Below are 16,242 nucleotides of genomic sequence, written 5' to 3'. Positions count from 1 at the left end.
ACATCATTTTAAAAAATCTGTGAAATATCAACCGCGCGTCAAAACATACCTACCTGTGTTATTGCATTAGGATTCAAGTATACTGATTTGAAATACAAAAAGGCAATTCAGTGTTTTATACAGTCCAGTTGTTTCTCCGTATGCTCTCCATCACCATCCAAGCTTTATGATCGATTACCTGAATGGTCTATTTAGTGCACTCACTTTGTCCCCTGTGTGTTGCCACGGAAGAAACCATGTGTACCTGTACTGGAGCACAGTCTGTCGCTGGTGGAACCATCCCCACACAGGGATGAGGGGGAGAACACTCGCAAGGAGACGAGCAGCCCGACTGATAACAAGCAGGCTGCTCACAACAAACCAGGTAGGTCTGTCTCTTGTGACAGTCTAGAATCGAACTTCACCTACTACACCTCAGCCAAAGATCTAATCAGAAGTCCTTCGTCACGATTCCTCTTGTCCACTTTGTTTTAGAGCGCTGTGAGTGAGTCTGTTTTTGATGTGGGTTCCACAGGTAGCGTGAGCAGTCCTCTCCTCAGTCCCCAGAGATCTGAGACCCCAGTCTCCCTCAGCAGCCCTGGCAGACCCAGTAAGGAGCCAGCGTCCTCCGAGAGCTCCACCCCCAGGCTGAGGAGGGGCCGGCGGAGGGCTGATGAGGCTCGGCTGGACGACTGGGGCTTCGCTACTCCCTCTCCTCCACCTCCCTCAACTCCTCCTCCCCCTACATACCCACCCCCCCAGCCACCCCGCCGGCCCAGGGGCAGACCGCGCACCAACCCCCTGCCTGAGAAGGCTGAACAGTGCAGGGCCAGGCCCGTCCCCAGCACTGAGGGAGACACCCCGAAACGCAAGAAACGGAACCGCTGCCGGAACAGGAAGTATCAGAATGGGGAGTATATCACGGAGAAGGACAAGGATGGAGACGGAGAGGGGGAGGAAAGATCTGTCCTCACCAGACAGGGTACTCGATCAGGTACGGTTCACCTGGAAATGAAAAATAAAATAGACAGTGCAGTTAAAGGTTTGTTTGGATGTGGACCTTACACAGTGGGCCTTACACAATGCAAAGTTGGGTAGAGTTGAGTGACTGAATATAACTGTAAACAGTATAACTGATTTTGAATACAGTAGCTTCCCTCTATTTGTAGTTTATTATGTGAAATCATCCATGTATGTGCCATTAATGCATGCACTCTTTATTTTGGATGGCACACTTCAGCAGAGATGGAAGGCATGTTTACTGTGAAGGGGCTAGTCTCATTGTTTGTGCCTCTAGCTGCCATCCACTACCAAGTGTGAAGATTATACAAGAAGTCTGCCCAAACAAATATTGTGGCTTTATATGAGCCTGTCTGTACACAGCTGGTCATCCTCACCAGCATGAGACCACACCAACATTTACCACCCAACATACTGCTTATAAACATTAATCTTTCCTGTGTTGTGCTAGATTTGAGGACTGGCATGTACCCACGCCTCAGTGCCACACTGACCTGTCGTGGCGCCAGCCCAGAGCCTGGTCACAGGAGGCCCTCGTTCACCCGCTCAGGGTCGGTGCGGCGCCCGGAGAGAGAGGCCTGCCCAGAGCCCAGCGACAAGCCCTCTGGGAAGAGGAAGTTCAAGAGCAAGCACTTGAGTGACACAAACGAGCCCAAGAAGGTAGGAAGTTTAGCAGCATCCATCGCAGAGGCCATAGATCTGGAGTTTCTGTTTCCTGTCAAACAAATCCTTGTTGTGAGATACAGTGGGCCGTGATGAGCCTAAAAGCTTGGCTCGTGGTGCCCCCTTGTGGCACATATCTGTACTACGTATTTTGTGCTCTGGCAGCTGATTTCCTCCAGCGCAGAATGTGAGGCCGTTTGTCCTTGCTGTCACACTCTGTCACACACGACTTTCTCATTACCCAGTTTTTTTTTTTTAATGCAGCTCAAGACCAAGCGTTCCAGCTTGGGCAAGCGCCCTACCTCTGTGGCAACTGATGATGACAGCCCCAACGCTAAGAAACCAGCAGGCCTCCCGGCCACCCCTAAGGGCCCGGCCTCCCCTCCAGCCAGTAAGAAAGGAAGAGGAGGGGCACCAGAGTCTCCTCCTAGCAGACCTGTTCCTCCAGAGGTTCGCCGGCTCATTGTCAACAAGAACGCCGGGGAAACTCTGCTACAAAGAGCCGCCCGATTGGGCTACCAGGTACTGCTCTACTGCACTTTCCCCCTGCCATTACTCAGGTGTGGTGGGCCCTACACCTCATACCAGACCCTAACCCCAAACAGAATTCAGTTTATCAAACATGAATTGACATTACATGTACATTTGAGTCATTTAGCAGACCCTCTTAGCCAGAGCGACTTATAGTTAATGCATTCATCTTAAAATACCTAAGTAGCTAAAGGTTACCTCAATAAAGTAGTTATCAGCAAAGTCATGGCTAGTAGGAAAAGACAAGTTCAAGTGTTCTATTTTCTGTAGGATGTGGTGCACTATTGTCTGGAGAAGGATGTGCGGGAGGTCAATCGGCGTGACAACGCAGGTTACACAGCTCTCCACGAGGCCTGCTCTCGAGGCTGGAGCCATATCGTCCAGGTGCTGCTGAAGTACGGCGCCGACGTCAACTGCAGCGCCCAGGACGGAACACGGTGAGCTTCTAAGCACTACTGAACAGACTTAATGAGGATATTGTTTGCCATACACTCCTGAGCTGAAGGGTTATGCCTGCAATAAATTACTATATCTGTTGCATAAAATATAACATTCAAGCTTGGCTTATATGAGATCCGTTGAACTGTATGTTAGTTGAAGAAGTGAAAAGTAACACATTTGTGCGATTGTATTTTGTCAGGCCCATCCATGACGCAGTAGCCAGTGATAATCTACCTGTGGTGTGGATGCTGCTGAACCACGGGGCAGACCCCACCCTGGCCACCTACTCTGGGCAGACAGTGGTCAAACTGGCCCAGAGCCCCAGCATGAAGACCTTCCTCAAAGGTACTCTAACCTGTCATCTCCTTAACCTTTGACCCCTGTGACTGACATCACACAACATTGTCACAGATCACTAGCATTGGAGGATTACTCATTTTGTTGATCTTATTGTCATTCATATCAGTGCCTGATGCTGTTTGATGTTTCCAGATTTACACCAGAAAGCAGACCATTAGATTTTTATTTTACCTTTATTTAACTAGGAAAGACGGTTAAGAACAAATTCTTATTTAGAATGACGGCCTACACTGGCCAAACCTGGACAACGCTGGGCCAATTGTGTGCCGACCTATGGGACTCCCAATCACGGCCGGTTGTGATACAGCCTGGAATCGAACCAGGGTCTGTAGCGATGCCCCTACCACTGAGATGCAGTGCCTTAGACCGCTGCGCCGCTCTGGAGCTCACTCAGGAGTCTGTCCGGTTCAGAACGTCACAGGGTAGTGTTTGGTGGCCTTTTTTTAATCTGACCCTGAATGTTCTTTGTTTCAGAATACTTCACAGACCTGGAGGGGAGAAGTGACCAGGACCCCAGCCTGCCATGGGAATTCTACAGCAGCTCTGTGTTTGGTAAGAAACCTTCGCTTGATTGGTTTCTTTTCCTCACCATTGACCTCTGCATCCACTGTTATCTGTGTTATGACTTGATTAGAATGCATAGTGTATATGTCATGATTAGAATGCATAGTGTGGTTGTTAGGAACAGAACAGTCCACTAGGGGAGCCTTAAGCCCATGGTCAAACAAGAGGCTCTTAGTACTTAGAACGAAGGTGAAGCGAGTTCTCCCGGCCATCCTGAGCTCACGTCACAAAATGTTTTTTTCAGAGACTGGCCAGGAGGCATGCTGGGACTTCCTGCTCTCGCAGCGGGAGGAGGAGAGAGAGGGGAGTAAGGAGAGAGACTCCGATGGGGACTGTCTCCTGTTTGAATTTTCTTCAGAGCCCCTCTTAGCCTGCTTCCATGTCCAAGTGTCGTTAACCCAGGGGTGAGTCAACACCAAAGCAGAAAATCACCTGTCAACACAATCACTCAAATACATAGTCCCAGCTTTTCCACCCATATTCTAGTGCTTTTGTCTCTGCTTGTCATTTTAAACCCAGAAGCCCCTTTTGAAATCCTTGCAACCACTCTTCAGATTGTTGGATAGGCTCAGCTAGTTGTAATACAAAGCTTATGCTTGTCCCTGACAGCTTTTGCAATTGGTTCCTGTTGACGGATGTTCTGAAGCGGCTGAAGATGTCGTCCCGGATATTCCGGGCGCGGTACCCGCACTTGGAGGTGGTGAGCCTGGCGCGGACAGAGCTGTGGAGGCAGGTGTCAGTCAGCCAGGTGAGCACATCCTCTGCACAGCCTCAGGGAGAGGAGGAGGAGGAGGAGGACAGGGAGGAGGGGGCGGGGCTGGTGGAGCTGGTACGCTGTGTACTGGAGCTACAGGGACTGCTGGGTTCCTCCATTCACATCCTACAGGAGGACGAGGAGGAAGGGGACAGGACGGATACAGCCACTCCCTGCAGCCGGTAGCCCACCCTCCTCTCGCTCTCAGCCCCTCACACATCCAAACTGTTCCTCTACACGTCCCCAGTGTCTCAACCTAACCTCCCCGCGAGCAGCAGATCAAAGTAAACCATGTCTGGAGGCGCCGTCGTAACGGTGTTTGTGGCCAAACTCTGGCTACGCCACTGGGAAGAACACACCTCACTAATGACCTGGGACCTCCACATTGAGGTGAAATGGGGGCCATGGCAGCGCCACCTCGTGGATGGGTGCTCAGTGCTGGAGGGCAGCTTTCAGGTTCAAATCTGTAGGTATATTTCAGAATCCAAGAAAAAAAAAACAGAAACCCCCTTTTTTATGATTCTATATGTTTATGTTAATATATGTATATCTTGCCACCAGGGTGAACACATTTGGTTGTGATGTATTCGTGTGGCAAGGGATGGATTATGTTTTAGGATTTTTTTGGTGTGTGGTTTTGTTCAGTTTGTTCCTGAGGGAAAGCAAATATTTTGGGGTGGGAGATAATCCAAGGCTTTTATCTTGGTGAACTCTTGCGTGCAGCTAAGAGGCTTACAGCCAGGCCATGCCAGCTAACAGTGGCAGGAAGGCCCTGGGGCCAGATGGCCCCTCCGTTGGGAGACCCACAGAGAACAGACCACGGACATACACATCTTCCCAGCTAACAGAACCATAGAACCATAGTGATCTAGAATCATGTGGACAACTTTCAGTAACTGAGAGGAAGTGCCACATGGTATCTGTGGAGTCCAGGGTCCTCTGGTTAACCTTCACTTTGCTGCATAAGACTGACTCATGGGAGGGATTGGATAGGTATCCTTTTACTGCTCCTTGCTCATCACTCCTCCGTCCTCCTCATTGCGCTACAGACGGACTCCAACGTGCTTTGTGGCGCGTGTGTTTTATTTACACTGTTTGTGCTTAATTTAATGGTCATTAATATATTTGAAAAAAAATCTTTGTATGGTTGGTGCTTCATTTGAAATGTACAATTAAGGATTCCTTTATCCTTCCCGAGATTTTCGTTTTTTCCCTTATTGCAAACAGTATTTTAACAAGCAAAAGTACAGTTTTATTGTACTGGTGCTAAGCTAGAATTTGTGTTGACAATCAATGAAGTTTTTGTTTGAAGTTAAAAACCAATAAATGATATTTAATTAAGGTGAAGTGACAGAAATGTAAAGAGAGAGTATAGTTTCATTACCTATGATGGAGAAAGTGGAATACATCTAGTCTGGAGAGGAGGACAATAATGTACTGCTTTGTGTGAGTGCTGTTAAAACAGGTTCATCTTTTATTTGATTATTTTTTATGAAATCAACCAGAATAAAGCATGATTGTGAAGTATTGTTTGTGGGTATTCATTTCACTCTTCTGAAAGCATACCCATCTAGCACATTTACTTCCTTGGAAGTTGTGGGAATGTACTTTTTTGGTTTCCCATTGGTTCTGGGAACGAAGCCATACGCTTCCTGACCGGTAAAACTGAATGTTTTTAAATGTTCTGAGAATGTTTTACTATGGTTCCCTGAATGTTTTTAAACGTTCTGACAATGGAAGTGAAAATTATACCTGTTCTGGGAACGTTAATTTTTTTAGGTTGCATCGAGGTTCTGAGAATGTTTTGCTATGGTTCCCTGAATGTTTTCCTGGGAGGTTTTATTTACGCTCTGAGAAAAGAAATGATACGTTATTTGGATGTTTTTGAATAACTTCCTTAACTTACACTGAATGTTTCAAGTCTTTTTAATAACAATTCTATCTTATTTTGGGTTAACTTTTTTTTGAACTCCAATCACAGATGGGCATTAATCATGGAAAAACATATTTTTTATTGTAACACAGCATCAGTGAGATTCAACCCTATAATCTTTTGTTCACTAGCCATGGAATTAGTTTGCACTGCGCCACTAGGATGGAGCTAGCATGCTAAGTTTTTTCCCCACATACAAAGGTGTTCATTTTATTCTATTTAAACAGACCCCATTTCAAAGGAAACAAGCACTCATTAAAATCAGGTGTGGCCAATTACTGGGTGCGGCCAACACCTGAACACACTTAACAGGATAGAGGGAGTTTTGTTGATACTGAGAACGGAATGTATATGTTTTTAAATAACATTCTTAGAACATTCTCTGAACATTACTAAAGTTTTCTTATGGGTAGTCTTCTTATCATTCTCTGAATAATTTATGAACATGACTTGAAATAGAACCATGAGGAAATGTTATGCTGAAGTACTGAAATTCAACACCGAAGAACATTGTTTCTTAATGTTCTTGGAACAATTTGAGAACATTACTTTAAATAGAACCATAAGGAAACCTGTAGGAAACATTATGCTGAAGTACTGAAATTCCCACAGAAAAACGTTGTTTCTTAACGATCTCTGAACTTTTTCAGAACATTCCCAATGTCAAACCAGTTGGAGAACGTTCCTAGAACATTACCAAAATTGAAATGAAATGTAACCATGTTTGAACTCTAAGGAAATGTTCTGTTAAAGTAATAAATACCAAGAAAATGTGCTGAGAATGTTACAAAGCCAAGCAACTATCCTGCACCGTTCCCAGGAAGTTGTGGGAAGGTTGTATGCGAAATAACCTTAGGACAACCACGCTCTCACCAAACATATGGTTCTCAGAACGTTATGTGCTATCTGGGTGTATTATATTTACAGTCAGTTACTCTGAGCTCATTTTAAGATAACGCTTACCACAACCTTTTACATTTTAGACCGTATTGTGTAAGTCTAAAGGAAGACCGATAGACAGATAGGTGTGGTGCGAGGCACACGAATGTTCGCTGGAACTTGGTTGTAATCCTCTGACTGGTGATAAATCGACCTCTTGAAGAGGTGTATGTAACCTACCCAATCTTATCATCAACCTAATGACCATGATTGCCAATAACATCAAAAAATGTATAGCCTAAATAGGCCCACTGTAAATTATAAATGAACTTCTCTGAAATATCATTCAGAACATGCACTGTCAAGCAAATATCCATCTTCGTATGAAATTCAAAGGTACACAGCATGACTCAAACCCCAGCATGGTGCTGTGATAAGGATTTGATGATCTCCACAAAAGAGAACTAGTGACCCAGTCTAGTGCCATAAATCAGTAAAGCTGGAGGGGTGCAAAGTGTAGAAGCCTACCTGCGTCAAGTCACGGCCGTCTTGCTGTATCACCACTAGTTTTAATTTAACTGGGTTTGGTTTTTGCAATTGAAAATACTTGTATTTTTTTAACCTTTATTTAACTAGGCAAGTCAGTTAAGAACAAATTCTTATTTACAATGACGGCCAACTGGGGAACAGTGGGTTAACTGCCTTGTTCAGAATGACAGATTTTTACCTTGTCAGCTCGGGGATTAAATCCAGCTACCTTTTATAGTTACTGGCCCAACGTTCTAACCACTAGGCTACCTGCCACCCGCCGCTGCCAATGCTGATGATGATATAATTCTGCGTAACATAATAAATGTGTCATTATAGGATATTTTAGAACACTCTTTGAAAAACTCTCTTGAGTATCCAGTATCTAAATTGTGATGCCCATATACATTTCTATTATCAAAATAGATTTTCCACCAGATGGCATCGTGTTGATAGAGAAACATGGGGAATGAGTTGCACTTACAAATGATGGAGTAGTTGTGATCAAGCTGTGCGTTGCACAAATATGCCACCTGTGTCAAAGTTGCCAATGTGTGAGACATCTATATAGAACAGAGCTCTCCAACCCTGTTCCTGGAAAGCTACGCTCCTGTAGGTTTTCACTCCAACCCCAGTTGTAACTAACCTGATTCAGCTTATCAACCAGCTAATTATTAGAATTAGGCATGTTAGATTAGGGTTAGAGCTAAAACCTACAGGACAGTAGCTCTCCAGGAACAGGGTTGGAGAGCCTGTTATAGAATGATCTATCCTGGGGCTGTCCCAGACAGTCCTTGATTAGAGGGGCACAATTAAAAAATGCAGTGGAACTAGATTAGAAGTCCAGAGTTGAGTTTGAAGGGTCTATCTATCCTATACTTTTTTCCCCCTTTTTTTTCCATCTCCCATTCTGTTACACTAATGACAGAGTTAAACTGATTTAGACCTGTGACACCAGGTGGGTGCAGTTAATTAGCAGGTAGAAGAGAAAGCCAGCAGGCTCCGGAACTCATTGGGTAAGAGTTGAATACTCCTGGGACCATTGAGACAGTGTTTCTATAAATGAAATGTGTGCCTTCACCTGATCTGTCTTGAAGAAAGGATGTATGGACATGTCATGTCTGCATTGTATGCTTGGAAACTTGCAAGTACCAGGGTGCCAGTGGGGTTTAAGCTGCCTGTTAATATCTCCTTGTCATATGTGTTCCTCTCACTGTCTCCAAGGTTGCTTTTCCAGATGATAGGTGCATCTGACAGCCTGGATGTCATCCTGGTTAGGTTTCCAGGGATGTAATGCAGGAAATATTGATATGCAACTAAGCCATGATAGCATATCTCGTGAGATTTCTCATGAAGTCATATAAAGTGTTGGTCACTGAGAAAAAATGACAAGACATGAGTGAAAAGCTTTTTAAAACCTCGGAGTACATATACAGTACCAGTCAAAGGTTTGGACACACCTACTCATTCCAGGGTTTTTCTTATTTTTTACTATTTTCTAAATTGTAAAAGTTACTGCTTATTTGAGCTGTTCTTGACATGATATGGACTTGGTCTTTTACCAAATATCTTCTATATAACACCCCTTCCTTGTCACAACACAACTGATTGGCTCAAACTCATTAAGAAGGAAAGAAATTCCAAGGCACGCCTGTCAACTGAAATGCATTCCAGGTGACAACCTCATGAAGCTGGTTGAGAGAATGCCAAGCGTGTGCAAAGCTGTCATCAAGGCAAAGGGTGGCTACTTTGAAGAATCTAAAATATAAAGTATATTTTGATTTGTTTAACACTTTGGTTACTGCATGATTCCATATGTGTCATTTCATAGTTGTGATGTCTTCACTATTATTCTACAATGTAGAAAATAGTAAAAATGAAGAAAAACTATTGAATGAGTAGGTGTGTCCAACCTTTTGACTGGTACTGTATGTCAACACACAGATTCAGCAGCCAGCATGGCTAAAACATGACACTGACATACCAAAAGAACAAGCCCCTCATTATACATTTTGTGCACTTTGCAACCCCCAAAGTTACTATAGTTCAGCACTTCTGCAACACTTCTTCTGTACAGTCTGACAGAGCTAGAGTCAGTCAATTCCTTCTAGGTAGCAAGTTCTTTACAGATATTAAAGTTCCAAGAGTGAACCCTTAGTTAACATAGCCCCCTAAAACCTACATGACAGTAGCTCTCCAGGAACATGGTTGGAGAGCCCTGTTATAGAATGACAGTGTTTAACTCTGTCATTATTGTAGCAGAATGGGAGATCAAAAAGTATAGGATAGATAAACTCAACTCTGGACCTCGAAGCCAGTTCCACTGCATTTTTTCATTCTCCTCCTCTAACCAGGGACTGATTTAGACCTGGGACAATGAATTATCAGGTTGAACTGAAAACCAGCAGGCTCCGGACCTCGTAGGGTAAGAGCTGAATACCCGTGGTCTAGGGGTACGTACATGCAATGATGTGAAGATATATCATTGTTTTATATGCTCAACTGCTTTGAAAAATGTGTTTTCTGTACAATCATACTTGATTTATCTATAATATCCATACTGTGTAAGTGATTATCAAAAATCTGGCAATTGGATGCCAAAGATTGCATACATTTGAATGCTTTGACAAGGGCGGAAGGCTCAGCTGCTGATAGCCCTGTAAATTGAGCGTCATGACATCATACATGGATGCAGATTTGAGATCCACCCATTCACCGAGCCCCTGGGATCCTGCTGCGTTCATTGGCCATCTGTTGTTTTAGGGCAGTGAATTCTGATTGGTTTTAAACGAGGGCAAGTCTCTACAAGACCTGCTGACTGACTAGCATTGAAAAGAGAAGGAAGAGAGAGCGCAGAAGGCACGCAGTGGTTTTTCATTGTTCCTATATGCAGACCTTATTGACAAAAAAGGGCAGAATGGATAGCTTTAATACAGAAGATGATGTGATATATCAGTCAAGCTTTAGGGGGAGGGGAACAACGGACTGTTACATCAGCGAGATGGCCTCATTTTTACTCCGAATTAAACTGATATTATGAACTGGGTGGTTCGAGCCCTGAATGCTGGTTGGCTGACAGCCACGGTATATGAGACCGTATACCACGGGTATGACAAAACATGTATTTTTACTGCTCTAATTACTTTGGAAACCGGTTTATAATAGCAATAAGTCACCTCTGGGGTTTGTGGTATATTGCCAATATACCATGGCTAAGGGCTGTGTTCAAGTACTCCGCGTTGCGTCGTGTGTATGAACAATCCTTAGCCGTGGTATATTGGCCATATACCACACCTCCTCGGGCCTTATTGCTTAAATATCACACCCTTGTCAAAATAAGACATTACATTAAAATATATAAACTGACTTTCCAGTTCTTTGCAAAAAAATATTCTAATCATGTTAGGAGTCTTTCCCTGCAGCTGCACCCTGTTGACAATTATTTCAGAAATATTTGCATGTTCTTCCACAGAAGAGGTAAACCTGTTCTCCCAAATGTTCCTTAGGCTCCCTTCTTGTGGACCTCCTCTACCCCTTCCCTTTTGCCTGCTTTCTCAAGGTTCATGGAGGTTGTCTGTAGTTTTTTTTCACCAAGCCTTGGGTTATGCAATAGTCTTCTTTGAAACCCACAAAGGGAGGTCCTGTTCGCTTGGCTTGTCTCTAGAACTCAGCCTAGAATACTCAATTTTCACCCGTTTCCTATTCAAAACGACTTACCATATCACTCTGCTGAGGACCACTCCACGATGCCCAGAATCTTAAATATGCTACAGCGGACACTTACATTATAGTTCTCTGGTTTTCAGCCATTACTTTTTACTTCACCAGTCATTGTAATTGAGAAAATGAATGTGAAAGTCAAAATCTAGCAAATGAGAACATGTGTAGTCGAACATATTCCTTGACTCATGATTTGCAATGAAACTGCTTATTGCCATCTTATTATGATGTATTACTTGACTAATTATTCAAATTATAAATATACTTCCTCTTTTTGCCGTTTCATCTAAGGGTTCGTATGAAGGGGTTGTTTTGAACTTCCGTACAAGTATACGCCACATATTGAATCATAAAAAGCCTCTTAGCGGTCGACTACTCCACAGAGTCTTGCAAAGCAATGCACGAGCAGTTCACAGACAGACATGCTGAGCAATGCAAAGACGACACTGTTGCTCATCATTGCAGGTATTATTAATACTCTGACCTCCGATGCCACTGTAGTTGGTTAATCTGCTGCTATCTTTGACTTCAACGGACACATACTCTAAGCTCCCGAGGGATAAATATATCAGGAGACTTAGGAGGGAGAGTAGCGGTCTGTCACACATATTTCCACATCAGATTTCACACTGTAATTGACCAGCCTTGGCCAGACTGTTGCATTCAGACAATCCATCAGCACGTATACAGCAGGCTCTTTATAGTCTAGACACCACTTGCAGGTCATGGATCACAGACGCACTTTTGAACTTTATATCTTGATTTTGTTCACGTGTCAATGGAGAAAGTTATTTTAAAATCTCATGTGCATCTTATAGCAGCATGTTCCCTAACGGCTAGACTATTAATGCTGGTTTGAATCCTTAAAATGACTTGATTGTGTTTTATAGAATATAAGGTATTGTATGTGGAGGAGAGAGCTCCCTTGATTTGGGTTATCTTACAAGGGGAAAAGTGAGTCTGCAGTGAGAGTTCAGGTCCTGTCTTGTGGAAGAGCTCATGGTGGAATCGCTGACTTGCACCATGCACACACATAGCCGTTGCCATTGTCTTGTCCTTGTCTTGCAGATTAGATTAATTGAAATTTCCCCACCAAGGATGGATGCAAGCACTGACCTGTGGAGAACTCAGCCTTTTAATCTGTCTCTGTATCCTCCAAGCTCTGCCATTGAGAACAGGCCTCCTCTACATGGGGGTTGAAAGGCCAGCGAAACTGATGCTTATCATCTGACAATTACCGTAAGCTGATTCCTAGTAGAAAACAAAGACATTTGTGCTATAGATATATGTGGTGGGCAAAGATAACCCTGGGAAAAACTGAGTTTCAACAACAGAATACATTCCATGCATATCTACTGTAGCCTGGTATATTTACCTCACATACAGTACAGAATTGACATAGGATCAACGTAGGTACACAATACCAGTGAAAACAAGGATCTTTTATTGACCTAATTAGATCAAGCTAATAGAGTAGTGGTGTGTACAGGGCTGGGTGGGCCTTCAGTGCGTTGCGAGAGACACTCTGTGTCAGACACTGGCCGTTAGCGGAGCCAGCTGGGCTCGACGCCCACTTGCCTGTTACGTAAGCGCCAACATTCCATGCCTATACGTTCTGCACAAAGAAGGCATACTGATCATGCTAAGTCTGTCCAAGGCAGGAGAGAGGCCAAGCTCCTACTCACCTGAAGGGGATGATGCTGCGCTAACAATGAATACTGACCGCTCAGATAACAGGGAGATCTGGGTGGATTTCCCCCTGTCCTATTGGTATATACACACAAGCCCGAGACCAGATTCCCCTTGTAGACAAACTAATGTTTCTTCCCCCCCAAAGGAAACCTTTAAAACCCATTATTTGATTTACTTATCTTGTTAACTGACCATTCAGAATCTCAATATCTCTAGGCTTGTGTCCCCTGCAGCTAATTTACCACGAATATACACACACACACACACACACACACACACACACACACACACACACACACACACACACACACACACACACACACACACACACACACACACACACACACACACACACACACACACACACACACACACACACACACACACACACACACACACACACACACACACACACACACACACACACACACACACACACACACAGCCGAGGATTGAGATGGTACAAGAAGGGCCTGGCACAGCCCAGCCTCTATGAAGGCTGGGGGGGGGGGGGGGGGGCCTGGCTGGGCACTGAAGGACCTCAGTGGGAAAGCATCTGCCCAAATGAGAACACAGTGTTCCCAACTCCACAACTGCTTCCCAGGCTGCTAGAACAAAAGACTTGCAGCCAATCCGAGTAAATTGAGCAAAGGCGGCCTTCTCGACCTTTTTACTGATAAAGCGTTAGGGTTGCTTTGTTTTTCAAATATGGCATGCAAAAGATTGATCACTGAGAAAATCATAGATGAGATTGCTAAGCAATGCATGATTTGACTCAAAGCATACATTGCTTGGCATCCTTTGACATTATAATGCAGACTTTATTTAGCATTATCAACCACTATGCATAGTTAGCTAAATTGATTATCATACTTACAAACCTGAGACAAATATCAGTTCATTTCTAGTATAAAGGCTTAAAATGCCTAATGTGCCTTTATGAGCATAGTTCAAGGACAGGCACTTTTTATTGCTAAAGCCATTATGCAGATGGATAACTTGTCAAATATACTTCCTGAAATACTATCCACTTTGGTGAGGGAGGGAAACTCCCTGTAATTTCCTTGGCTTTATTTTCTTCCAATGTCCTCCTCACCATTTAATAGATGTTCCCATTGCCAGGAATGTTAGTAATGACTTGATAGAGCATGCTGGTTCTCATAAGACTTGTGCAGTACAAGGCAGGGTATTGTAAGGCTACGCCCCATGGGCTGTTGTGTGAGCATATCCAGCCAGGTTATTTTACTAAATAGCAATGCCTAGAAACACTAACAGTAGACAGCCAGGCTGTATACATTACAGTACACAGGAACCCTACAAATGACTTCCAATTAGAATGACCTGTTTACTTGCTGGTTGACCAATGGACTCCAAAGACCTGATGTGTTTTTTGTTGTTGCTATTACTCCCTGTGAACTTGGATATTTCATTCAAGCATGCCAGTATGTTTCAATCAAACATATTCAGTATGCAGGTGTTTACTCTTGGAGCAGCACTGTTGACATAGTGAGGCGGGAATATACCTGAGCAAGCAAGCAGTTGATTAAACCAGAAACAGGCCATGACAATCAGTTAAAGATAGACACCACCGCTTTGCAACTGAGTAAGGGCTCAACTCAATGAATTGACCTTCAGCAACAATTCAGGTCAGGTCATCCATTTGATTTGGCCATACATTCGTCCACTCTACCTTGTGAAGATTGTTATCTGAGAGCCCTGTCTGTGTGGCTGTGTGGTTAAATGTCTAGCCCGTGCCAGATGAAAGTGTTGCAGCAGTTGAGCATCCGTTGTCAGCAACTACTAGCAGGGAACAGGAGGTATGGCTGGGGCAGCTGGCTGAGATGGGCCAGCCAACGGGACCGCTCCCTGCCAAGTGTCAGTGATCACGCCGTCGCACGCTGACCCACGGCATGGGCAACAGATTCACAATTTATAGAGCCTCAGAAGGGTCTTGCAACACAGACACTCTCATGTGTCCGTCAGTGTCGCTCCGCTAGCCAATTCCCCCTTGGTCACATTGCACTGCATCCATTCCCCTTCACAGAGAGAGAGAGAGAGAGAGAGCTGGCAAAGCACTCATCTCCATAACCTCGACACCAGTGTCAAGAGTTGAGTATCAAGGACATACAGCCAATTGTCTTGCCGTTACATAGAGATGGCTTTGTTACTTAAAATACCGAGCACCTGGTTAGATTTGGACAGTTACTGCATTCAACTGTCGCTGCATTTGTCGGACACTCACAGGCCATATGTAGACAAGAAATATTGCAGTGTTTTCAAACGTGACTCTTGGTTCATAATCATGTCCCAATTGCTGACAGACCATGGTGAAATGTATCACAACCACACCATGTGAAACTTACTCAAATCTGAGAGGCAATGAGTGTGATCGTACCCCTTTGCTGTATAGAGTTTCTGAAGACATTTAGTTGGTCCTAACGGTCAGTGCTGAGCAATGTGACTATAGGGGCCTCACGCCATTTAGGAAAGGGATTCAGATATTATGCTATTAAAAACCATTTTCAATTCTTGAAAGTACATTTTCAATTCATTCATTTAATTTCAGTTCTGATCCTGAAATGACTAAGAAATGAACCCCATTTTGTTTGGATCACTGTATTAATCCAGTCACGCTCCACAGACAAAGGTCAACAACAATCTCCACTTGAGTATTCAGTCCATTGACTATATCAACAAATGGTGCTAAAATGTGTCTCCCGCACACAGACAACTTATCCTCTCTGATAGCCAACAGTCGTGGGGACGTAACGTGAAGAAACCCAATTTCCATTCATATCAACAGCCTGACCAGCTGTCCCACTATTTGTGGTTGACCCAGTTCACTTGAGTGGGCTGAAGGATTGACCAACTTTGCTACAGCGATTTTTTTTGTCCAGATATTTCCCAGCATACATTGAGAGCATCTACAGAGAAGACTCAGGAACCCAGCTTCATATAAATGTGCTCTCGTAGTCATAGCCTAATACATGAGCCTTTCATGCCCCAACGTGCTTTGTGGTGGGTCAGAGTAGCCCTTTTAGCAGTGCTCTCTCACCCCTCCTGTCCCTCTCAGTCTCTGCAATCTTTTAATCACTGCTGTGCCTTTGAGGGGGAAAAAAGCATTGTTACCCTATTGGCTGCTGTTGGTGGAGCTGTTGTTGGTGGAGCTGTTGCTAAG

The 16,242-nt window shown here is 44.1% G+C and overlaps 1 protein-coding gene across 4 annotated transcripts in view; it reads left to right on the top strand.

Moving 5' to 3' along the window:
• Nucleotides 1-5,836, top strand: part of bcorl1 (BCL6 corepressor-like 1) — a 41,053-nt gene extending 35,217 nt beyond the window's left edge. For all 4 annotated transcript variants that reach the window (XM_021561060.2, XM_021561061.2, XM_021561059.2 and 1 more), the window contains exons 4-12: nt 232-364; nt 515-973; nt 1,451-1,659; nt 1,927-2,184; nt 2,464-2,630; nt 2,834-2,979; nt 3,469-3,546; nt 3,803-3,962; nt 4,168-5,836. In XM_021561060.2, coding sequence (XP_021416735.2) covers nt 232-364; nt 515-973; nt 1,451-1,659; nt 1,927-2,184; nt 2,464-2,630; nt 2,834-2,979; nt 3,469-3,546; nt 3,803-3,962; nt 4,168-4,498 — 1,941 coding nt within the window. In that variant the 3' untranslated portion in view covers nt 4,499-5,836. The remainder of the gene's footprint in view (nt 1-231; nt 365-514; nt 974-1,450; nt 1,660-1,926; nt 2,185-2,463; nt 2,631-2,833; nt 2,980-3,468; nt 3,547-3,802; nt 3,963-4,167) is intronic.
• The last annotated feature ends 10,406 nt before the right edge of the window (nt 5,837-16,242 follow it).

The sequence above is a fragment of the Oncorhynchus mykiss genome, chromosome 14 (assembly GCF_013265735.2).
Source record: "Oncorhynchus mykiss isolate Arlee chromosome 14, USDA_OmykA_1.1, whole genome shotgun sequence".
Lineage (NCBI taxonomy): Eukaryota > Metazoa > Chordata > Actinopteri > Salmoniformes > Salmonidae > Oncorhynchus > Oncorhynchus mykiss.
Note: the sequence above shows the minus strand (reverse complement) of the source record. Positions and strands in the feature narration are given on the sequence as shown.